Genomic DNA, 24684 nt, shown 5'->3' with positions numbered 1-24684 from the left:
ATGGTATAGCCCCAGGTCCCAGAGGTGGCTGAGGTTGGCTCCTTTAAGATGGGTGGCAGGTCTGGGCAGAGGGAAAGGACACCTCATGCTCACGGGGTCCCCCCGTCTGCCTGCCCCAGCTCCTGTTCCAGGAGAGCAACCCTGGGGTGCGCTACGAGTACATCATCCACAGGGAGGCGGATGGCCATAGCCAGATCCAGCCGCCTGAGTTCTCCTGGCACTATGGGCCCTGGACCAAGTGCACAGTCACCTGTGGCACAGGTGAGGAGAGCAGTGGGCACAGCTACTGCCCAGCAGGGCCTTTGTCTCTGGGCACCGATGCCTGGCTTTAGCCTCTGGCTCATTGCTTATTTGCTGGGCTGCTATGAACTTGGAATGCTGCTTCTGGGCCTCAGTTCCCCCATCTGTATAATGGGGCTAGCAATGGCCCCATCTCATAGGTCCACTGGGAGAGTAAACAAGGTGAGGCAGGCACAGCACGTGGCACTTGGCGAGCGCTCAGTGTGTCTCCCCCAGAGAGGCACCAGCTGCCTCTCCCTCTTCTCACTGCTCAGCTCTGGCAGGTCCTGTGCCCGTGGTTCTGCCCCGTACCTGGGATCTGACCCCTTCATCCTCCCAGAGCCTTACCTCCGTCTCCGTCAGGATAAGCTCCTTCCTCTCCTCTAGCTCCTGCCACAGACAGGCTTCCCCGGGCCCCCCTCCTCCTCGGTGCCCTCCCACCCTTCCTGGGAGGCCAGAGCCTGGCACTCCTGGGCTGCTGGCCCAGGAGGGCTTCCCCAGTGAGAAGGGGGAGGGGGAAGGGAGAGAAAGAAGCGGAGGGAGGAGGATGGAGTAGGACAGGGGCAGGGAGGAGGGAGCTGGGACGTGACAAGGATCTCCCCACCCAGACTCTGAGCCTCGTAGCCCAATGGCCTAGTCACCACATTTACTTATTCCTTTAAACTCTATAAAACATGTAACAATTTGACTAACTCTCACTCTCCCCTCCCTGTGGCTTCTTCAGTCTCCCTTCCCCTCCCCCTCCCCCTCAGTGTCCAGGGTCTCAGTATCAGGAATCTGGGACAGAGACATTTGAACATTCCTTGAACTGCTATTTTGATGACAAATGAACACTGACCCACTAAAGCTGGACAGGAATCTTCAAAAGCTATTAAAAGCATCCTACCCGGTTATGAGTTAAATTTACAAATGTGAAAACAAATACATTTGATGAACCAGACACTGGGGAATTGTCTCTCAGCAAATCGGTGGCTTCCCACGTGGACAGAATAGGCATGTGTTGAGTGGCAAGTGACAGGACCCTGATGAGTGGTAGCTGGAGCAGATAAGGGTTTACTCGTCTTCGGCAGTAAGAACCCCCAGAGAGGGTGCATGGTCCAAGCTGGCTGCATGGCCTGCCATGTTTTCAGGGACCACTCTCAGCCCCACCTTCCCCTCATGTGCGTCACAAGATGGCACCCTTTGCCCAGGCTTCTTGCTGGCAAGAAGAAGGGGCAAAGGGCTGACTCTCGGGAAGGACTTGTGTCTTCTTCTCCCTGGCACGACTGTGTCCCAGACCCCCTAGCTGCACAGGAACTACAGTGGGGAGTGTTTTCAGCAGGTCCCATTGTTACCTTGAACGAGCCCTGCATTCTATTAGGAAGGAAGGAGGCGGGTGGAGGGGAGACTGGAGGCTCAGGGCAGGGGTGAGCCCCCCTTCTGTGCCATAGGGGGAGCAGGGTGAAGGCAGAGCCTGTTGGAGTCGGTCCTGCCGCTGGGCCTCAGCAGGCGGTGTGGGGTGCGCGTGGAAAGGGAAGAGCACGGCTCTGCGAGGGCGCAGAGACAGGCAATGGCAGGGGGAGTGAAGGACAGGAACAGCGACAAAGCGAGTGCCGGGCAGGGCGTGGGGAGGGCTGTGAGGCTGGAGAGGAATGCCTGACTGGGAGGTCTGACCGATTTCTTCTCCAGAATGTCTGGGCACTGATCCTGTTGGGAGGAGTGTAGACACTGGAGGTGGTGCTAGGCCGCGGTTGGATTTGGCACTGGATGCGCTCTTGCCATGTGCCAGGCATGGGCTGAGCCTGCACGTCCGTGAGCACGTTATCCTCACACCTGGCCTTCAAGGCAGGTATTATCGTTACTCCCACTAACAGATGAAGACAGCGAGGTTCAGAGAGGCCGAGTGAGCTGCCCAGGCCCCCCAGCTGGGAAGCGGTGGGGCTACAGCCCCGCCCACTGAGCCTGCACACTCTGCTGCCTCCCCAGGGGTGGGGGTGAAGGCCAGGAGGACAGTGAGGAGGGGGCAGTGGGGGCCCGCCTTCATCCTGACACAGGCAGTGAGGCCCTGTTCTGGAAGGGATCTGAGCAGAGTGGGGTATAGCTGTGTCTCTGGGTGCAGCGTGGCTCAGGCAGGGGGCGCCCTGAGCGCCGGGCCCAGGCTGAGCCCCCATGGCCTCCCAGGGATGCAGAGGCAGAGCGTGCGCTGCATGGAGCGGCAGGCGGGGCCCGTGGACGAGAGGCACTGTGAGCCCCTGGGCCGGCCCGATGACCGTCAGAGGAAGTGCAGCGAGGAGCCCTGCCCCGCCCGGTGAGCCCACCAGGCGCCTGACTCCCAGGTGTCCCTCATCAGGGCGCCCCTGGGAGGAGCAGAGGGAGCTGGGCTCTTAGCCTTCCTTCCCAAGGCTGAAGCCCCGGCCCCTGGTTGCCCGCGACCTCAGCCTGGGCCTGGGTTCCCCCTCAATAGCCAGCATCAGCCAGGGACATGCCTGATCGCTCGCGCTTGGGTCCCTGGATGTGGACACGGGCCTTGGGTCTTGCCCAGGTCCCCCAGGGGTGAAGGTGGCAGGAGCAAAGGGGACTGTGCCCTGTCACTGGGCTTTGGGGTCCAGTGGGCCATCCCAGGCTTGGGGCTCTGGGGAATCGTCCCCTGGGCTTAGGCCCGACCCTCCCTGAACCCCGAATGCCTGGGAGTCCAGGTGGCTGCACGCTGATGCTGCCCTTGTGCCCCCCACAGGTGGTGGGCAGGTGAGTGGCAGCTATGCTCCAGCTCCTGCGGGCCTGGGGGGCTCTCCCGCCGCGCCGTGCTCTGCATCCACAGCGTGGGGCTGGATGAGCAGAGCGCCCTGGAGCCACCTGCCTGTGAACACCTGCCCCGGCCCCCTGCCGAAACCCCTTGCAACCACGATGTGCCCTGTCCGGCCACCTGGGCTGTGGGCAACTGGTCTGAGGTGAGCAGCATGATGGGGGGGAGCGCCCCAGGGGGGCCCGCCCCCAGCTCTGCCGTCGGTCTTGGGCTACAGGGAAGCAGAGACAACCTTTGGGGAGCCCTTACTGCCGGGCACCGTGGTGGGAGGGGTCTGGGGCATTCCGGGTCCGGCCCCATCCCCAAAGCCTCAGGGGCTGGGATGCCCTGGCCAGCCATGGCCACAAGTCATGGTCTCGAGCTGGTCAGGGCGAGAGAGAGCTGGCTGGGGCCCTGTAAACTGACATTGAGCAGTGAGCAGGGTACCTTGCCAGGCCCCAGCTTCCCCTGGCCCTGAGCCCCTCACCCTGGCCTTCTCTTTAGTGCTCTGTGACATGCGGCCCAGGCACTCAGCACCGAAGCATCCTCTGCACCAATGACACGGGTGTCCCCTGCGCCGAGGACCAGCAGCCAGCAAGCGAGGCCACCTGCCTTCTGCCGCCCTGCCCGAGGGCCCTGGACGTGCTGGGCCCCGAAGGCTCAGGCAGCGGCTCCTCCAGCCGCGAGCTCTTCAATGAGGTCGACTTCATTCCTCACCGCCCAGCCCCACGCCCTCCGTCCCCCTCATCACCCAAGCCGGCTGGCATGGGCAATGCCATCGGGGAGGAGGACCCTGAGCTGGGCCCGCCGGGGCCCGTGTTCGTTGACGACTTCTACTACGACTACAATTTCATTAACTTCCATGAGAACCTGTCCTACGGGCCCTTCGAGGAGCCTGACGCAGACCTGGCAGGCACAGGGGATTGGATGCCCCCACCCCTCAGCAGTCCTGCTGAGCCTCCTGTGGGCACCCCCATGCCTACCACAGAGCCTTCTGGGCCTGAGGATGAGGGGGCACTGGGAGATTGGTCCCCTCCTCCTTGGCCCAGCCAGGCTGGCCATTCCCCACCCCCACCCCCGGAGCAGACCCCTGGGAACTCCTTGGTCAATTTCTTATTTGAGGAAGATGTCCCCATTGGAGCCCCAGACCTTGGGCTCCCCAGCTTGCCTTGGCCCCCGACTTCAGTCAGCGTGGAGACGCCTGCCGCCCCTGGGAGCCAGAACAAACTCCTGGGAGGGGAGGACAGCCACAGCCAGCTGCCGCCTCCCTGGTGGGAGAGCACCAATGAGGTTTCCGAGGACAGCGAGGAAGCCTTGGGCCGCAGAGCGCCCCAAAGACCCAGCCCCACGCTGCCCCCCTCGTCCCCCATCAGCACCTCCCACTCCTCTCCTAGTCCCGACACAGTAGAGCTGTGGACGAGTGGTACCTTGGCCTGGGAACCAGCACTGGAGGGTGGCCCGGGGCCTGTGGACAGTGAGCTGTGGCCCACCGTTGGGGGCGCTCCTCCCACCGCCAATCTGCCAGACACTCAGGGTACAGGCAGCGCCCTGGAGCCCGGGACTCCAACCCTTCCAACCCCAGGCCTGGCTCTACGGGACCTGCAGACCCTGGCGATGCCGGGAACCTTCCTTCTGAAGGCTCCGACCGGCCTAGGGCACGCGCCTTGGGTGACTGCCCTGAGCCTGGGGCCCTTGGGCCAGCCTGAGTCCCCCAGCCCTGAGACGCCCCCAAGCCCTGTGCTGCTGTCCATACCAGCTCAGGACAGTCTGGCCAACGGCAGCCGAGCCCCTGGGCCTCTGGACCCCAGCCCAGCAGAGGAGGGGCCCCCCGTAGACCTCCCACCCGTCAGGAATGCCAGCTGGCAAGTGGGGAACTGGAGTGAGGCAAGTGGTGCAGGGGTCGGGGTGGGCCGGGGGGTTGAGCAGGACCTCACTAACTTGGTCTCTTCATCTGAAAGTGAGCAGAGCAGGGTATAAGCCTTGTCTGCCCAGCCTCCTGGGTGGGTGGGGATTAGGGAACTGACAGCCTGTGGTGGGTGGAGGCTCTGTGAGGTGGGAGGAACTTTGCCCCAGCTCAGTCATACTGCCCTCCATGTGCCCCTGGGGCTGGCCTGCCCCATTGGGCCTCAGTTTCTCTTCTGAACAGTACGGTGGGGCAAGGGAGCCTGTATCCCTGGGGTCCCCAGAGGCTCATTCCTGAGTAGCACAGGGGGCCGCTGGGAGGGCAGGGCAGGCACAAATGAGGGGCAGCCAGGGGGAACGGCCCTCTCATACTCTGGCTTGCATGCTTCCAGGGACAGGGAGCTCACCCCAGGCAGCTGTGTCAGTGGGGAAGCCTCCTCCCATGGTCCCCAGGCCCAGCGGGGCTCAGCCTGGTTCCTCCAGGTGTAGCGCAGTTCCTTGCCACCTGGTTCTCCCCTCAGGGCTCCACCTGCTTGGTCGGGCCTGTGAGGGTCTGAACTGCATGGCAAGAAGCTGTCCTGTGTCCCCCACCCCCACCCCCACCCCAACGTCCCCAGGTTGTCACTGTAGGGGAAGTGAGCTGCTTCTGTTCAGATCCCTAGTTTTGGTGTGGGAGGGACAGGTTGAGGCCCAGTGAGGAACCCAGACTTCCTTCCCAAGTGATTCTGGGAAGCATTGAGCCTTGTCAGCACAGCCGGGCCACCTCACACGTGTCTCCTGTAGCAGGGACAGTTGGTTGCCAGGGGATTTGACTTTTCATCTTCATGGTCTCCTTGGGAGGTGGGTGGAGGAGCCCATTTTGCAGACGAGTTAACTGAGGCACTGGCGGGTCCCTCTCACCTGGCTGGGGGGCTGGAGGGTGCAGGGATCTGCCCGGCCCTCATGGGCACTGCGTCCCTGCCCCCAGTGCTCCACCACCTGCGGTCTGGGTGCCGTCTGGAGGCCCGTGCGCTGCAGCTCCGGCCGAGAGGAGGACTGCACTCCCGCAGCCCGGCCCCAGCCTGCCCGCCGCTGCCACCTGCGGCCCTGCGCTGCCTGGCACATGGGCAGCTGGAGTAAGGTGCGTGAGGGAGAAGGCGGGCAGCGTCGGGGCACGGAGTGGAGCTCTGGGGCCCGTGGCCTGTGTTTGGGGTCAGCCATAGCCACTGGGCGGGGGCGGGGGGCTCTGTGCTGCACATCTTTGTACTCTAATTTCTAGCTTCTGGGATCATTCCATCTGTGTGTGGTTCAGCCTGAGTCACTCGCCTTCTCTCACTGGCTGTATCCTTTTCTCTCCTTTCTGTCACCCTCGGGATTTCACTTTCTTCTTTTTTCCACTTTTTCCCATCTGTCCCATTCCGGGGCAGCCCCTGGCCACGCCACCCGCCGCCCAAGGCTGGTCAGCCATGGCTTCTCCCCGGGGCCCTTAAGGGACTTGCCGCGGGTGGGGGTGAGAGTGCCCAACGCGCGCCCTGCCACAGCCCTCACCGCATCCTCGTGTGCATGCACGTGGTGGTGGTGTGTCCACACGCGGGACCCTCGGCCTCCAGTGCTCCCGCAGCTGTGGCGGGGGTTCCTCCGTGCGGGACGTGCAGTGTGTGGACACACGGGACCTCCAGCCGCTGCGGCCCTTCCACTGCCAGCCGGGGCCTGCCAAGCCGCCTGCCCGCCGGCCCTGCGGGGCCCAGCCCTGCCTCAGCTGGTACATCTCTTCCTGGAGGGAGGTGAGGCCTGGGGGACTGGGATGGGAGCGGGGGTGTCCTCAGAGCCCAGCAGTGCCCAGACCCCTTCCCCTGCCCTCCTAGTGCTCCGAGGCCTGCGGCGGCGGTGAGCAGCAGCGTCTGGTGACGTGCCCAGAGCCGGGCCTCTGTGAGGAGGCGCTGAGACCCAACAGCACGCGGCCTTGCAACACCCACCCCTGTACGCAGTGGGTGGTGGGGCCCTGGGGCCAGGTGAGCAGGCGCGGGGTTTCGTGCGGGGAGGACATGCGGAGGGAGGTCTCGTGTCAGCAGGCGTCCATCAGACCTTTGTTCACGCAGGGAGATGTTGAGTGTGTCCTGTATGCCAGGCTCTCTGTGGTCCCTGCGGATACAGTGGTGGTCAGATGAGGTCCCTGCCCTGCTGAAGCTTACAGCCCGCCAGGGAGACAGACTTAAAAAAAAAGGGACGTGCGCTGTGATGTCAGGGAAGGCCTGGGGAGGGGACTTCAGAGTGAGACTGGAGGGGTTTGTGATGTGAAGGAGAGGCATACGGGGAGCAGCAAATGCAAAGTCCTGGGGCAGGAGTGACAGACACAGAGACACAGGGTGCTCAGGAGACTAAGCAAAGACCAGACTGGCGGAGGGGGTACGGGAGTGGCCAGTGAGGCCTCAGCTGGGCAGGACTCTTCCTGCCAGGCCTGTTTGGGAATCTCAGTCCTCGTCCCACTGGCTGCTGAAGGACCCTGGGCAGGTTGCTTTACCTCGCCAGGCCTCTGTCTTCTCATCTGTAAAGTGGGGTTGTGAGCATTAGATGAAGTCACACAGTGAGGCACTTAGCACAGGGCCTGGCACGACGTTGGCACAGGTTAAATTTATTTTTACGGCTTTTTAAAAACATCAGACCCCAACTGATAAGAACAAAGCCTGACTTGGGATGGTGGGCCCTGTTTGAGAAACTTTCTCTCCCTTCCTTCCACTGCCCATGGGCTGCAGCAGGTCCTCCAGCCCCGGAGCCACTGCCCAGGCCTCTCAGGCATGTCCCATCCTGTGTGAGGGGCTGGCATCTTTCCCCTCCGCTCTGCAGGTGCAGTTCCTGCAAGCGAACACCTAGTGGCCTCTGGGGACAGGACCGACCCTCCGAGGAGGCTGGAGAGATGGGGCTGGGAACCATGAGCTAGGCTTCCTGGAGAAGGCAGCAGCTGCCCTGGGGACGCCCCTGGGATGCCCCCCTGCAGGGCTGGTAAGAGGATGCTCACCCCTCCTGTGCTCGCCACAGTGCTCAGCCCCCTGCGGCGGCGGCGTCCAGCGGCGCCTGGTCAAGTGCGTCAACACCCAGACTGGGCTGCCTGAGGAAGACAGTGACCAGTGTGGCCACGAGGCCTGGCCCGAGAGCTCCCGGCCTTGCGGCACCCAGGACTGTGAGCTCACTGAGCCTCCACGTGAGTGCCCCAGTCGGCTGTCTGCTGGGCGGGGGGTGGGCAGGGTGGATGGTGGGGAGATGGAGAGTCATGGAACCGTCCCCCTACAGCACTGGCTGACTGACAGGGAGCCACGCAGAGGCTGGGGCTGTGCTGGGGTCAGAGCCAAGGGGAGTCCAGCCCCTCAGGCAGCTTTCTTTAGCTCAGGGGAGGAGTGGACGCAGCAGCCTTGGTCCCCAGGCTGCTGTGTGACCTCGGGCAAACTCTTTCTCCCTCTGGGTCTCAGTTACCCCCCCATTCCCAGAGTGAGGCCAGGGATGTTCCTGAGACTGTGTGGAGCTCAGGCCTGGGTGAGCCCCCATCCCCAGCTCTGGCCCGTCCATCTCCTGGCCAGAGGAGGGCTGCCCAGAGGGAGCACTGTAACCGCATGAAGGGGCCTCCCGCCTAGGGTCCTGCTAGCTCCCAGCAGCTGGTGGCTTCCTGGCCAGCTGGGTCCTAGAGGAAGAGCTTGTGGCAGAGGTGGCTCTGGACATAGACACACGCATACGCGCACACACACGCACGCGCACACATGTACACGCACACACACACACGCACGTGCATGCACACACACACGCACACACACGCTTCCTTCCTGCAGCCCAGCCACCCCCAGCAGTGCCGAGCACAGGAAACTGGCCCTGGAGTCACACCTGGCCTCCCCTCACCAGCTCTGTGGTCTTGGGCTCCACTTCCCTGTCTTACGCATAAAGGGGCAGACAACCCCCATCCTCGTAAATGAGGCCTTGGGGTGAAGAGCCCAGGAAGTGCTCAGGGAAGGCTGGCTTCTTCCTCTCCCTCGTGGACACTGTCATCCCCCATCATGAGGTCAGGAAGAATGCCTAAGGCTGCCTTTGTCAGTCAAGAGAATCCAGCAGCTCCCATGCCTATCAGCTGTCTGACTCCTGCCCCTAGGGAAGAGCCGCCCTAGGACAGAGTCCTTGGTCCTCAGCTGGCATCCAGGGCCTCCAGGCACCTGCCCCAGTCTGCATTCTGTACCAGTGACTGGCTCCTTGGTAGCCCTTGGGCAAGCCCGGACTAGCCACTGCCATGCCTTGCTGGCCATACCACTGGGAGGGATAGGCTTCCTGCCCCAAATCCCATTACCTCAAGGCCCAGCAGAAATTCCACCCACCCCAAGCACCCAGCCCTCAGCATTCATCCAGCAAGCACCTCCGAGCCTCCTGCACACAGGCCCAAGGTAGCTGCTGGCACCCAGGCGAGGAGTTTAAAGGTAGAGGCCAGCCAAGGAAGTGATTGTATGCCGAGACCCTGGAGTCCCCAGGATGTTTTGATGATCTGTGGGGCTGCGTGGCAGGACGTTTGGAAAGCCTGGAAACTTGGTCATCACGGTGAGGCAGCTGACATAGCACGGCCACATCCGTTTGCCTGTGGAGGTGGGGTTACTGGCAGAGGAGGGAACTGGGGCCCCTTGAGAAGTTAAGAAACTTGCCTGAGGTCACACAGTGGGAACAGGATGCGGGTCTGTAGACGCGTAGGTTAGAGCTGAGAGCCAGGGTGGAGGAGGCTGCCCGCTGCCTCATGCCTTCTGCTGGGCCCCAGGGATGTCCCAGGGACAGGGCTGCCAGTTGCCTTCCCGCTTCTCCTCCCCTGGGAGGTCTGCTGAAGTGAGAGGGCCAGGCGGCAGCTGGGTGCTGTCACAGGCAGCGGGGGCAAGGCCAGGAGGCTGGAAGCAAGCCACTTCCCAAAATAGCTCTGATAAGCACAGGGCAGGAGGGCCCACCAGGCCTCAGCCCCGGGCAGGCAGCTTCCCTTTGTCCCTCCTCAAGAGGCCTGGGTTCTGCTGACGGGCTGATGGCCCAGGCCACACCTGCTCTCTCAGGGCCTCGGTGCCTGGCCTGGCTGATGGGACTGTTCCGGTGTGTGACCCGGAAGCTGAAGCTGAGTATGGCCCATGGCTGCAGGGGGCAGGGAGGTCTGGCAGGACAGGTGCATTTGGGCAGCGGGTGTGGGGCAGAGGCCACTGTAGGCTGGCCAGGTGCTGTCAGGTCTCGCAGGGTCAGGGACCGAGAGGGGTGGCAGGCTCTTTGGCTGCTCGTGAGCACCGGAGGCCGTCAGGACTGCGGTCTCGGGGCCTTTCCTCTGGAAACCTGAGCCCAGCAGGGCCAGTTCTCCAGTCCTGGAGATGGGGGCCTAGGCCAAGGGCAGGTGGGACAGGACTACAGCTGGAGATCTGTAACTCAGGCCTAGGGGAGCCCCTCCAGAAACAGGAGGCCGATGCTCTGGGGGTGGCTGCAGGTCTCCTTAAGGCTCTTGGGGGGCAGGGAGACGGCCCAGCTAAAATCTCAGGGAGGCCCCTCCACCCTGGGTGCAGGTGGGAGGAGGGGGGCGGTTCCGGTGCCCACCTGCTGGTCCTGATCCGCCCCCTCCAGCCCTAGGCTGCGAGCGCGATCGCCTGTCCTTCGGTTTCTGCGAGACGCTGCGCCTGCTGGGTCGCTGCCAGCTGCCCACCGTCCGCACCCAGTGCTGCCGCTCCTGTCCCCCACCCGGCCGTGGCGCCCCCTCCCGCGGCCGTCAGCGGGTCGCCCGCCGCTGACCCACACCCCGGCCCCCCGCGGCCAGGATGCACAGACCGACCGATGCACGGACCTCAGCGCCCAGCAGGACCTCAGTGCCCAGCACGGGCTGCGGTGGAGCCCCGCCCCTCGCGCCCTAATGGTGCTAACCTGGCCCCCCGACAGTGGCAGGCTGGGGACCCTTCCCCCCTCAGAAAAGGTATTTTTTTATTCTAACAGTTTGCCTAACATTTATTATTATTATTATTGTTATTGTTATACATAAACAGGCATCTGCCGTTTCGAAGTACAGCTTGGCTTCCTCTTGGATTGGGGGAATTTCCAGTCAGAAACTACACCTGTGCTGCAGCAGACAGCATCTTTCCATCTGCCCCTCTGGGAGGCCCACAGGGGAGGAGGGAGCGGAGCCCGTGGGGCAGGAAGGCCTGAGGGAGCAGAGCGGAGGGCTTCCCAGAGGCGGCGTGTGCAGGGCTTCAGGCGGCGGCAGGCGCAGCCGGGCAGAGGCCCGGGGGTGCTGGTCCCTGCTCACAATCCTTCCACACCTCCACTTCATGCCCCCTGCCCAGGCCCCCCAAGCCCTTTCCCCCATGTCCCCACTCTGCGATCTTCACCAGAGACTTGTGTTTCACAGGGATTGAGCCACACGCCCTTAGAGGAGCAAGGCCCGTCTGGTCACCAGCAGGGACTGCCCCCTGGAGTGAACCCTGTGGACACATCCCGGCCCCCTCTGCTTCATCTGTTAACTCTTAACTCTTTATCTGCACCAAAGGGGTGGAGGGAGGGGCAGTCTGGCTTGGCCCCCACTTGGCCCTTTCTTTCATCTTCTCTGTACTCAGCGGTGGGGCTGGGCCGGTTGAGGCCAGGACGTATGGTGGCTTCTTCCTCACTGACAATCCCAGGCGCTGGGCTCTTGCTACGCTGACGTGTGGTCCGGCTCCCCGGCACCTGCCACGCCAGCCCTTCCCTGCCTGCCACACTTAGTTCCATGGAGTCAGACGGCGGTGAGCACACCAGGGAGCAGATGCGTGTGAGGTGCTTTGAAGGTGTCCTGGGCCCTGGTGAGGGGTGAGGAGGCCGGAGAAGGCTAGACACTGTCTCCAGGAAGTGACCCGTGCAGGCGCCAGCCCTTACCTCTGGCCATGAGCTGGCCATGACTGGACCGTTTTACAATCTGCTCACAAGTCCTACTCCTGGAAGGGGTTTATCCCTTTTCTCCAAATGGGGGACCACCACTCTCATTCTATTCTACGGCGTCCGCCGTTCACAGCCTGTGATGTGAATGGCGGTTCTGGAGCTCTGCGTGTGGTGGCTACTCACAGCTTGGGTGTGTGTGCTGGGGGCGGGGAGGGGGGAATGAAAATCACTCCTTGGGGATTGAGACCAAGAAACGGTATCAGAGGCTGAAGCAGTCAGCAAGTGTCTGTCCCAGGGCTGGCCCCTCCAAGGGTTAGAAGGGTGCTGGAGTGCCCAGCTCTCCTATCTCCCATTCTCTGATCACACGTCACACCCTATTTAATCATCAACACACTCCATGGGGCTGGAGTGAGTACCCCATTTTCAGATGAGAAGCCCAAGGCTCTGAGAGGGAGGTGACTGGCACAAGGGCATATGCCCTGACTACACAGGCCTCAAGCTCCCATCATCTCCTGCTCTGAGCTCTGGGCCACCTCCAGCAGCTGACCCCTCTGACCAGGTAGGAAGATGGCCTGAGCAGGCCCCACGGTAGCTTTGCACAGAGAGCAGTCTGGGGCTTGCGTGAGTCCAAGTGTCACCGCACTGTCCGAGAGTGGAGGGGTGTCAGGCTTGCTTCCTGTCTGTCTGCAGCAGCCCAGCTGGCCAGAGGAGGCCCTGGAGACCCATGCTGTGAGTAATAGCTTCCTAGGGATTTGCACTGTCACAAGAGCAACCCCTTACAAGGGACAGGGAGCAGGGCCTCTACTTGCAGGCCCCTGACCCACACACTGAGCCGGGGCTAGCACTCGGGTCCCAGTCACAGCTGTGCCACTGCTGTGTGCTGTGACCTCAGGAACCCCCAGCCTCACTGAATCCGTGTCCCAGAAGAATACAGACTCACCAGCCTGCTCTGGGAATCCTCACTGGAGCTCCCCCCCCCCGGCCCCGCCTCCCCCACCCCGCCGCCATCACACTGTAGAAAGACATTTGGTCTTAATCATCTTCGTGTTTTTCCGATGATGGGGGGTGCGGGGAGTGGTGTCCCAGGTGGCAGCTGGGCCTGAGCTGTCAGCCTAGGCAGGAGGCAAACAACCCATGACTCAGGCAGGGCACGTCACAGCTGGTGGAAGGAGGGGTGCCTGCCACCCTGTGGCTGGGGGTTGCTCCGGACACAGGGAACTCCAGCTCCTGGCTCTCAGCTCAACCCAGTGCCCCCAGCCCTCACTTGCAGCTTGGCCATGGCTTCAAGGGCCTCCCAGGCATTCTGTCCCACCTGGCCAGAGCAAACCAAAGACGGATGCAGAAACACCCAGCTGGAAGGTGGAGAGCATCCCCCACCCCCCGCCGCCCCCCCATAAGCCCTGAGGCACCTTCGAGCCCTTGGGGCTGAGTCCCATCACAAGTGACTGTAACTGCATTTCAAACCAGAAGGTTATACAAATTAGTTGTTTATTTTGCCTTTTAGTACGACAATTCCAAAATTTAACTTGAAGATAAGCACAGAAGCTGCTGTGACATAAAAGGAAAGAGTCACTTGGCAATGCCCCGAGCCCTCCACTGCTGGCATCCAGCCTCCTGCCTGCAAGGACGGCCCCAGGCATGCCCAGCTGCCCAGAACACAGGCAGAAAGGCAACACCGTGCAAAGTGAGGAGTAGGGATTTGTGCAGTAATACACTTAGTTTAAAACAAAACAACAAAAAAAAAGACTGGCTATTTGCCTAGAGTACTTCCTATATCGATATAATGTAGAAACCAGAATTGTTCCCAGCACTCAACAGTCTTGGCTGCTGTCGGATAGCTGTCAGGCATGACTGCAAGTAGCCCCGAGGCTACCTGGGGTAAGAAATGGGCCCATGCATACGTAAGGAGAAGTCAGTGATCGTCAAGGCTAGAGGTCAGAGATGGCACAGAGGTGCAGAGCGATTCCGGAGGCTCAGGTTTACATAAATACGCACAAAGGAGTCGTGCACGCAGAAGAACTTGTTATATAAAATAGATGTACGTAATCTAGAAAACCTTGATAAAAATAGCCTATAAAAATATAAACTGTAGTGAAAATATACAAAAGTATTAACAAATGTTCAACCCACACAAAACAACTCACCAACATGAAAGCTGGCAGTTCCCACCTGGTGTGATGAGCACGGCTCCCCTTGGCCATGGTGTGTGCGCCTGGGAAGCAGGCTGGAGGCCGCCCCACCCCCAGGCTAGCACCTGTCAGAAGGGCCCTCCCCATGGGACCAGCGAGGGAGGCACTGGAGGGTATAGAGCAGCTCTTTCCTCAACAGCACAAGGAGAAGGGAAGCGTTGGCTCAAAATAGTGGGACCAAACCCTACAGTTCTGGAGGAAGGAATCAGCTCCATCCTGTCCCCAGTCTGGAATCGGGCCAAGCATTCCCTCTCCCACCCTCTAGACACCTAGTGCTTTATTGCAGAGAGGAGAACCTCCTAGCAAGGGTTCCTGGTCCTCCACGATCTCTCTCTCTGCTCTCCCATGCCCACTGCCTGACCACTGATGCTAACAGCCTGGAAATACTAACATGCCACCACCACTCAGGGCATGGCTGACACCAGCCACACACAGCTGGTCCCTGGGCCCGATTCAGGTGCTTTTAAGATGAGTCTTTTCAAGGCAGAACAGACAAACCAAGCTTATTCCTAAAGGCAGCATTTTAGCCCACAGGACACAGCACTTCCAGGGGGAAATCAGCTTAGAAACTAAAGTCTCAAGGAAGCTGGAGCTGACCTGTGGGGCCCCAACCCCATTCCTACTGCACCTCCTGGGCTGCTGGCCGCTAGGCTGACAGCAGGTGTGGGAGGCGGGGGCCGGGAGGCGGTCTCCAGCAGCCCCAGTGGTCCTGCAGGGGTCTGTGCAGAGTGTGGCAAGGCTGCAGCCCAACTCACAAGGCAACTTCCTGAAAACGGCAGGCCTCAAACAGCTGCTCCCAAAGACCAAAACGATAAAATACGGTGTTGACACCTGAAAACAGACAAAGGCTTTTGGCTACATACAGAGGCCAGCTCCCTGTACACAGTGAGAAGTCAAATTAACCAGCCTAACCAAAGACAGAAAAGTTGAGCTTAGTCTAGTATGCTGAAATGCCATCCTAGCTATGATACTGCTAGAAGGTTGACAGGAAAAAAAAAAAAAATGCTTATGAAAAAAGTGCTGCTTCAAATTACACTGCTTCAATAGTCTGTGTTTTGTATCAACTAAGGATTATTTCCAATTTTTTCCAGGTAGTGTAAAAAAATCCATTTAAAATTTTCTTTCCTATTTGAGTAATACTGTCCAGGAAACATTCTCTCATATCTACACGTCAGGGATGGTCCACAGAGTGATTAAGCAAAAATAACCTTCCTTGCACACAGCCTCTTCCCAGGCCTTCAAAAAGGTAGTGCTCTAAGTCCCAGAATTACCTAGGCAGCCTCACATACTGGGAGCAATGGTGACCCCACAGGGGAGGACAGCTGCTGAGAACAAGGATGCCTCCGAGTAGCAGTGGGGAGGGGACGCATCTGGGAGGGCTCACCAAAGCTTTGATCTCAAGTGAGGGCTTCCCAGCCCAGGCCCTCGCAGCCAGCCTCCTGCCATCCCAGCCAGACACACTGGCTGTTCCCGAGGAAGCCACAGTTTCCAGCTGCCCAACAGCATTCACTCTGCAGCTACACCGTTGCCCTGCAAAGCACCCCCAGAAAAGCTTCCTCCATCCCTTCAACCAAGAGTGGGCCTGCTTTGTAGGATGATGATCCACAGTTTCCTTGGAATCCCATCCACATGTGTAGAATGAACCAAGGGTCAACTCTCAGATGGAAAGAAGAGGTTTGCACAGAACCTCGTGGAGCCATGCGGACAGTGAGCGTGTGGTGTCTGGAGATCCAGGCCCTCCCCCAGCAGGTTGGGAGTTACTATTTGAAAGGCTGTGCATGGAAGGGCAAAAGCTATCCCAGAAGTGGGGCATGGCCAGCACCTTGAAGCCACCAGCAGAAGGTCTGTGGGCTTTCTACAGGCTGTTTCTGAAAAAGGGATGTGCTTGCTTTCCTAAGGAAGTCCCTTTATTCACACCAACGTTACGCCACCCAAAGCAGTCAGACTCTGGCCCAGGAGTGTGTGAAGTGCAGTGGGCACCCTCCACAGCGACTGTTTGAAACATTGCCCACGACGGCCCACTACATACAGGAGGTACCACAAGGGGAGATGGCCCACGTAAGGTTTTCTAAGCGCAGAGTCACCAACAAAGCTGACAGATGCTGTAAATAGGCTCTTGAAAACTGCCAGCTATAAGCCTAGTGATGCACTGATCAGACAGAAAGCATGACGGGATACGAGTAACCACGTGCCACGGCATGAAGGTGGCTGTAAACAGATTAGACCCCCACCCCGAGTGGAAATGAGGAAGTGCAGTGTGGCTTTGGACATCTGCCCAGCAGACTTCCAGAGACCACGGATGTTACATTCTGGCTTTGAAACGAGCAGAAACATCTCTGCAGTTCACCCTTTTGGCACACTTTGGTTGTGAAGGCAGGAAGAGCAGCGACACGGGCTGGGAGTGGGGTGGCACTCAGGAGTCCTCCTCCTCGTCACTGACCAGCTCGCCCTTGTCAGGGCTGGTATCCCGGTCACGCAGGAAGTCCTCCCGGATGGCCTCCAGCTCCGTCAGCTCCAGCCGGACCTTCTCCAAGTGGTAGGTGCGCCGGTTCCGGATCTGGCGCAGGGGGAATGGGTTCAGGTCCCCAAAGGAGATACCGGTCAGCTTCCTGACAGGACACAGCACAGAGACAGAGCATTAGGGGGGCTCAGGCGAGAGCTCACACAGCACTCATTTCAGCCCGGCCTGGAGGCCTGGGGGTGTGGGGAGGCGGACCCCGGACACCACGCTGAGGCCCTGATGTAGATATGTCACTCAGAGGCCAGCACTCATGCAGAGGCTGCAGGGGCAGCCCCCGAACGCCGGCCTGGATCCAGACGCCAGCTCCACCACGCACTCCCCGTGGGACGCAGAACAGGGAAAGTGACCCCCCTTTCCAGCCCCCCATTCCTCATCTGTACATTCAGGTAAGAGCGGTGCTGCCTCCTGGGCAGGGGGTTACTCGAGTTGTGCCGCCCGTGAGCACAAGGACGGGGTCTGGCACTTGCTCAGCGATGGTGGGGGCCGCGTGCCTCTGAGTCCTCGGAACCAGCATGAGGCCTGGTGCAGGGTGTGCTCAGAAAGGCTCTGTCACTGGACGGACTGACGGGGAGTGAATAGATGCACGGATGCCCGAGCAAACCTGGGGATAACTGTCAGACTCAGTGGTGTGACAGGCGTCAAGACGCAGTCTACGGAGAGACGTGCAGTTTGTGGGTTTCGTACTATCCCCAGGTCGAGGCACCCATCTACAGTAAATATTTTAAAATCACGGTAACTTGCCCCTAACCACTGGCCAGCAGTTTAATAAAAACAGGACTAGAAAGTGCCCAAGGCCTGGCTAAGGGCTTCCAGCACTAATCACGGCAGCCACAGCCGTCTGGTGGTGTCACAGAAGCCGGTTCCTCGCACACTAAGCCCCCGCCTCCCTTCTGCTGGCCCCAGCAGCAGGGATCTAAGGCCTGATGCTCTTGCAAACCCAGGAGAGGCTGTGATGAGTCAGCGGTGTCACAGGACTTCCTCCCCGCCTGTCAGAAAACAAACCGTTCGCTCCTGCCGCTCCCCCATCACGTGTACATACCCTTAGCATCCCTCTCTCTTACATACATTTTCAAATTCTATTTATTTATTTTTTTTATTTGGCTGCACCGGGTCTTAGCTGTGGCAGGCGGGATCTAGTTCCCTGACCGGGGATCGAACCTGGGCCCCCTGCACTGGGAACACGGAGTCTTAGCCACTGGACCACCAGGGAAGTCCCTCCCTCTTATATTTTTAAACACTCACACCTTAGACATGCTTAACTCCAAGCCAGAGGATGCTCCTGCAAGGAGGTAAAGGGTCAGAAAGGCTGGCTTTAAGAGCCGAGCTCCCCAGAGCATGTTCTAGAACTCATGAGCAGGAAAGGCCTGCTCAGTGTGGGTCTCTGTGAAACAAAATGCTGGCTGGGGACTGGGAACCAGGCCTGTAGGACCAGCCCCTTTTCTCCAACAGCTATTAGTCACAGGCTCCATACACCTGAAATCCAAGTGTCCAGGCCCTTCCTTGCTACAGAAAGCACTGAATTAGATTGATACTGTCCGCTGCCTCCGTCAGGCAGCCGCCATCGGCGCAGGCTGGGGCAGCACGGGGAACTGCACACCGCTCTCCCTCGGGCCTGGAAGGTGCTGTCAAGAGATGAGAAAGTGCCCTGTGTCAGCTATGTTCAGAAGACAACGCCTGGCGCGTGACAGGCCCCGGAAGGTCCTGATTCAGAGATGGGTCTAATCTTGTTGCACCGCACCCCTGACCACATCTCACTCAGTCACCTGCCTCCTCCTCACAGAACCAATCAGGGCGCTGCAGGATGACGCTCCTTGGAACCGCTAGTCTGGGGAGCTTATTAAAATACTGGGGCCCCAGTCCAGGGGTGGGGCCAGGGCATCTGCAGTCCTAACAATACCCACAGGTGATCCCGCCGCACAGGGAACTCTGGGTCCAGTGGACACAGACTTCCTGTGGCAAACTGACGGGAAACTGCACGAAAGCCACTCACCAGGTGGCGCTGCAGGAGTGCGCAGGACGGACCTTATCCCAGCTCTGCCTGCAACAGTAGAGGGACTACCGCCAGGCCCACCACCGCTTGCGTCTCTGCCACGCGGCAGCACTGACAACCCACACAAAACTGTTAGGGGCTGAGCAGGATGCCCTCCACATGCATTAGCTGTTGGAGTGAAGTTCACTGAACGCCACTCTTGTCATCTTGACCCGATGTGAGATTAACAAATGCTCTCAAGGTTCACTCCAGGACTCAGCATCAATCTTTCACAGGCAAACATTATTCTTGGATATCCTATTATTGTTGATATAGCAATAAGCCTGAAAACATCTTAAAAATCCACTTCCCAAGTAAAAGATCCTAACGATAGTGGTGACATCCAAGGAAGCCAGGTATGGCCTCAGCCAGCACCTTCTCCCAGCGTCCACCTCCCTGGTCCCTTGGCCTCACTCAAGAGAACCACAGGGGGATGGTCCTCCTTCCCCCCTCTCCGGCCCCACACACTCTCCTGCCACAAGACTCCTGCAGCACCAGAGCCCTCAGCCCCTCCTCCTGGCTGACCAGAGGCCTGGACGCTGCCCAACCGCCTCTCCCTACATCAGCCAAGGAGAGAAGCCTTCCCTCCCCGTCAGGTGAGCATCATGGGGGGGCAACTGGTGTTTGTCAAGTAGGTTGTCACCCATCAGTGGATCAAGGAATCAATTGAGTCATGACGAGCATCTTAAATATGCAATAAACAGTGTATTTAGAAAATATATCAGAGGGTACAGCACAGGTCTTTGGCAAGCACTGGGAATATTTCAACAAATTCTTTTGTTTCAGTTATATACACTCCAGTATGTGTGTCCTAGGTTGTGAGATAAAATGTTCTTATTATGGGTGGCAGTCAACAGAGTTTGAAAAACATTAATAAGCTCCAAATGTTTCTCGGTAAAAGGACTCCTGTGGTTTTCAAGAGGCCACAAGTCTGCTGCAGGGATCCATTCCCGTGCAGTATGGGCAGCTCCCAGCACCTCGGCACAGCGAACGTTAGCGCCGCCTCAGTGGTTCGCAGGGACGTGCACCCTCACTTGCCCAATCAGCAGCAGGTCCACAGAAATCCCCTGGAGAACCCAGCCTTGGTCATCAGGGCCAGAGCAGCTGCCAACTGTAGTTCAGGGGACACGTGGACAACGAGGGTGGCTCAGAACAGGCAAAAAGTGTGTGGCTGGGGAGCGAGGGGGTGAAGAGATTCCTGAACGCTCAGCTGCCCAGGCCAGAAAGCCAGGGGACTTCAAAGTTCAAATTCCTCCTCCACCCCCTTCAATCTGCCCCCTCTTTTCTATCTCTGGGGGCACCTCACTGCAGGCTACCACCTCTCTCACCGGGACCCCCGGTCTCGTGCTGCCAGTCCTGCTCCAACCTGACGTGCCCTTTTGGTGTCTAACCCTGCAGGGACTTCCCAACACTCAGGATGAAGCACAAGGTCCTCGGCAGAGTCTACAAGGGCCTTAACAGCCCAGCTCTGCTCCCGCCCAGCCTCGATCCCTGCCACGCCAGCCCCACCCTGGCCGAGCCACTGCAGCAGTTCCCCCAAACACGCTGTGCGCCCACAGCCCTGCGAGCGCATGGCTCCTGAGTCCCTCTGCCCGGGCTGCCCACTCCCCACCACCCCTGCCTGGCCCAGGTCACCCGGCCTTCCCCCGGCACTTGCCCCATCGCTGGGCTTCCTCCACCACAGCTCTTAGCAAACCATGCCGTAACACTTCCCCACAAGTTCTTCAAGGACAGGGCCTGTTCCTCATCTACCATCCTCAATGCCTGGCAGAGGGCTTGCATGTGGTTGATACTCAGCAAGTGCTCACTAGACAAATAATGTGCTTTGGTTGCTGGGATTTATGTTTGTTGAATAAAGGATAAAAGCATCTTTCATCTTAGTTCCTCCCTAGTCTCTGGAGGCCGCTGGGTGTTCCCACTCCTTTCCCCCTTTTCCCTGGGAGGAAGCGCCCTCTCTCACCACTGCACACCTGGGAAAGCTCTGGGTTTGAGATGGCCGGGACAGTCTGTTCTCAAGGAAGCAGAGGTCAGGATCCCTGCCCGCCTGGACGTCTGGGGATTCCCCCAAGGACTCACCTAGCATCAAGGATAGTGCGAGTGAAGTAACGGAGATACTTGAATATGGACATTGAATCTTGCAATTTCAGGATCTCCTCTTCCTTGTATTTAAAAAGTGCCAGGGCAAAGCGGAAGATAACCTGCGGAAAGGACAGGGAAATCTATGAGTAAAGAAGCACCGTGGCTCCAGGCACTGGCTCCAGGGATGAAAAGCCTCCCTGGGCCCTGGGAGCAGCCTGCACGGCCTGCGCTGGGGCAGACACTTGATCTGAGGTGCAATTTCCACCAGTGCCTTTTTGGTTTTTTTTGTTTTTTTTTTTTGCAGTACACGGGCCTCTCACTGTTGTGGCCTCTCCAGTTGCGGAGCACAGGCTCCGGACGCGCAGGCTCAGCGGCCATGGCTCACGGACCCAGCCGCTCCGCGGCATGTGGGATCCTCCCAGACCGGGGCACAAACCGGTGTCCCCTGCATCGGCAGGCGGACTCTCAACCACTGCGCCACCAGGGAAGCCCCACCAGTGCCTTTCTTAATAGAAAAAAGTTTTCAACTCTTTGGTGGTTTTCAGCAACACTTCAGCCCAAACCAAAAATTTCCTTAAGGAGTAGAATCTTTGTGGAATCCTTCCACATTTAGCTCACATTTCTAGTCAGTAAGCTATATAGAACTAGAAATAATTTTTAAATTAAATCAAAACCAGGGTCCTCTGATTCTGAAACTCTTAGAAAGCTCCACCTCCAGAAGTAGTTTTTATCTCACCTACTGAAACTAGGGTCTGAATTTCTGACTTCTGAATATGGTGAAATAAAATACATTTTTCTTTTTTTTTTTTTCTTTTTTTTTCTACTGATTTGTTTCTGGGTCACTGAGTTGAGGCCAGAGGGAATGGACTCCTGGTGGTCCTGCAAGTTCAAGCAGCTTTGGAACAAACTGCTTCGCCCACATGTAAGGGCACTGGCTGGCTTGCACCAACCTGAACTTTTTCTTATTTAGAAAACAATATTTACAGAGTTTAAATAGATTATTTTTCTCTTAACATCCCTACCTGTGGCCCAATAGGGAACACTGTTTAAGCCCTGGTTGAGAATTCTTTTCAATAATGACAGACTAGATTAAAAAGTTGATAATGTACTGTACTGGACAGAGTGTGGGGTAATATACACACTCAAACTTTGCCGGTGGGAGCAGAAATTGGTAAGGCCCTTCTGCAGGGCAATTTGGCATTCTCGATGAAAACTACAGGGTCCTTTGATTCTGGATTTACCCTGGACCTAGCACTTCCACTTCTAGGACTAAACCTATAGATGCACTTGCACCTATAGGAAGACAATTATAAGGAGTCATGGCAGCACAGTTTGAAGTGGCAAGAGACTGGAAACAATGTAAGTGTCCATCATCAGGGGACTGTTTTGTAAATTTCTGGTTCATCTGTAGAAGGAGATACTATACAGAGTTTAAAAAAAAAAAGAGCCAGATCTATATGCCCTGATATGAAACTATCACCAATAAATAATAAATTAAAAAAACATATTTTAGATATACATAAAATACCTTGAAAAAAAGACACAGTACATTGAGAAGAACGGCTAGGAGACTGGGGATCTCTTTTCTACTGCACACCCTTAGTTATATGATTTGAGTTTATCATGTGTTACTCACAAACTGATTTTTTTAAAACATAAAACAGACTGGGTGGGAGGCTTGTGGGCGGTAGGGCTCTGAAGTTGGCCCCCTGAGTCCGCCCCTGGTCCTCTGTTTACTCTGGGCCTCTACCTCCTCATCCGTACAGTGGGGATAATACCGCCATCTGTTTGACAGACGTTGAGGCTCAGACTGCAAACCATCAAAGCCCCCATGCCTGGCACAGGGTTTGGCAGAGACTCAATGTTTCTGATAAATGTGCAAATGACTGCAGTTTCCTGTGACCCCAGACCAACCTCCAGCAGCACCTGGTGCTGGGATCACTCTGCCCCTCGGCACCCTTCATGCGTCCCAGCTAAGCCGGCCACTCTGCTGCCACTGCCACTGCCCATGGAGTCACGCAGCAAGCAGACCCACCTTTGGTCCCTCATAAAGGAAAGAGTCCCATATTTTAAAGAGGATGTCACTAACGACGCTATCCACAAACACCACCAGAAACCAGTTGAACGTGATGAGGGTGTAGTCGACTTTGTACTGTTCAAAGTGGGCATGCAGTCGAGGCAGCTTCTCACTCATGAGGTCTCTGAACACCCGCTGGTCCACCTGGAGAGGGAGCAAAGGGGAGAAGTGTATGGGGGCTGCCACTGTACTGAGCAGGCCATCCGGGGCCCCGAAGGGGCTGCAGGCCCATCACAACACGCAGCAGCGCAGCTGTTCCAAATGCGTGGCGGGCTCACCCCAGAGTGGACGGCTCTGCACCCACTCTGGGGTGAGCCCGAGAAGCAGCTGACCTTGCACACTGCAGGTGCTCACCAAGTGCCCCCTGACTGTCATCCTTTCCACAGGGTATGGGGGTGGGTTCTGTGGCCTGAAAGCCACTCCTGTACTCAAAATGCCCCATGAAAATGGGCTGCTGCAGAGCCGGTGGCGTAGTCGGTCTTGCTAATCCACGTGGAAATACAGAGGGTGCTGCTGCAAAGGGCCATATACCCGAGTCCCGGGCCAAAGAGGAAGTGTGATATCACCACATCCATTCACCAAATATTTACTGGGCTGTGTGGGGCAGTGAGGTAGCAAGGACTCCAGAGTCAGCTGGACCTGAGTTTGGCTCTCAGCTCTACCACTTTCTAGGTGGGTGGCCTTGGGCAGATTATGTTCTAGACAGCTCTGTGCCTCATCTGGAAAACAGTTAATGATCTCTCTCTCCCAGGGCTATTGTGAAGATCACATGAGACTTAGGTAAACACATATCAAAACAGGTGGCTGTTACCCCTCCATGCTGTGCCAAGCAGGGGCCAGTGCTGGGCAGAGAGATGAATCAGGTTCAGCCCTGACCTCTAGGAGCTAAAAGACGAGGGGGGAAGCCAGATGTACGGACTGTTACGATAGCTGTGGCCACCAGGGCTTGGTAAAGATGCATTTACAGAGCATTACAGAGCCCCGGACGGGTCCCAGCCAAGCCTGGAGGAGAACAGCCCTGCGGTGGGAGCACAGGATTCTGGGCACAAGGGGTGAGAAGGACACAGCTCAGCCCGGCAGAAGCACCAGGTCCCTGAGGGGCGGACCTCACCTACAGGCCAGGGGCTTTTCCAGACTTTGTCTGTGACCCAGAAGAAAATATACATCAGCCATCACCTAGTCTGTGTGCACAGAAGAGAAACAAACTCACAAACAGTACTTAACCTCACAAAGCAGGACACACTTTGATGCCTCAGTTCTACTCTATTCAACTTAATTTGATGAAAAATACAAAAAAAAGCTAGTGCCAATACCGATTACTCATGTTTGAAAAATGCAGCAGGCAATGAAGGAGAAGCGTTAAGAGGCTTTAAGCAGGAGAGTGATGTGGTTGGATTTGATCCATCTCTCCACCTAAAACAGGGGGCCAAGCTGAAGGGGAAGCAAGGCCCCATGGAGGCCCCACCACACCCGGGGCAGAGGTGATGAAAATCTGAACCAAGGAAAGGTGGTGGGAGGAGAGGGGCACCTGAATCAGAACTGTGTAGAGGTAAAGTCTGTATGAACCTACAGACCCCTCTGCTGTCAGAGGTCAGGAAGAGGGGTGCTCAGAATACACAGGCTTCCCACAGGGGCATGGAGAGGGCAGAGTGTGGTCCCCTGACGCCGGATCATAGGAATGAGGGCTGGGCTGGGGGAGACTGGGACATGCTGGTGCCCGAGGGGCATCTGCAGCAGGAGAACTGCAGCCCACCAGAGACCAGAGGCTGAGGCTCCAGGGCCTGGGTGGAGTGAGGTCACCTCAGGTGAGTGGTGGAACCGTGAGAAAGAAAGAGACCAGCAGAGGAAAGCAATCCACAGATGCACAATGGGCCAAAGGCAGGCCGTCCAGGAACGAGAGCACAGTGAGGAAGAGCCAGCTGCACGGGAAGTGTATCACCTCATTAGCGTTCCCTGAATGCTGAGGGGAGTGTGAACCGG

General features: G+C 58.0%; 2 protein-coding genes across 4 annotated transcripts in view; one reads left to right on the top strand and one right to left on the bottom strand.

Annotated features, from left to right (window-relative positions):
* The window catches only part of ADAMTS7 (ADAM metallopeptidase with thrombospondin type 1 motif 7), a 55272-nt gene extending 44475 nt beyond the window's left edge, over positions 1-10797 (top strand). Inside the window, exons 16-24 of the mRNA XM_081229389.1 lie at positions 120-261; positions 2440-2566; positions 2993-3206; positions 3545-4924; positions 5910-6062; positions 6532-6705; positions 6787-6933; positions 7958-8120; positions 10532-10797. Of these exons, the coding sequence (XP_081085515.1) occupies positions 120-261; positions 2440-2566; positions 2993-3206; positions 3545-4924; positions 5910-6062; positions 6532-6705; positions 6787-6933; positions 7958-8120; positions 10532-10695 (2664 nt within the window). The 3' untranslated portion in view covers positions 10696-10797. The remainder of the gene's footprint in view (positions 1-119; positions 262-2439; positions 2567-2992; positions 3207-3544; positions 4925-5909; positions 6063-6531; positions 6706-6786; positions 6934-7957; positions 8121-10531) is intronic.
* Positions 10798-12857: 2060 nt separating this feature from the next.
* TBC1D2B (TBC1 domain family member 2B) overlaps positions 12858-24684 on the bottom strand; it is an 87680-nt gene continuing 75853 nt past the window's right edge. For 2 of the 3 annotated variants that reach the window (XM_081230158.1, XM_081230160.1), the window contains exons 11-13: positions 22663-22848; positions 20625-20746; positions 12858-16607 (exon numbers count right to left, since the gene is read on the bottom strand). In XM_081230158.1, the coding sequence (XP_081086284.1) occupies positions 16412-16607; positions 20625-20746; positions 22663-22848 (504 nt within the window). In that variant the 3' untranslated portion in view covers positions 12858-16411. Of the gene's footprint in view, positions 16608-16631; positions 19660-20624; positions 20747-22662; positions 22849-24684 lie in introns of those variants that run through there. The other variant, XM_081230159.1, reaches the window with a different exon arrangement.

This window comes from Mesoplodon bidens, assembly GCF_964165515.1.
Source record: "Mesoplodon bidens genome assembly, chromosome: 3".
Taxonomy (NCBI): domain Eukaryota; kingdom Metazoa; phylum Chordata; class Mammalia; order Artiodactyla; family Ziphiidae; genus Mesoplodon; species Mesoplodon bidens.
Note: the sequence above shows the minus strand (reverse complement) of the source record. Positions and strands in the feature narration are given on the sequence as shown.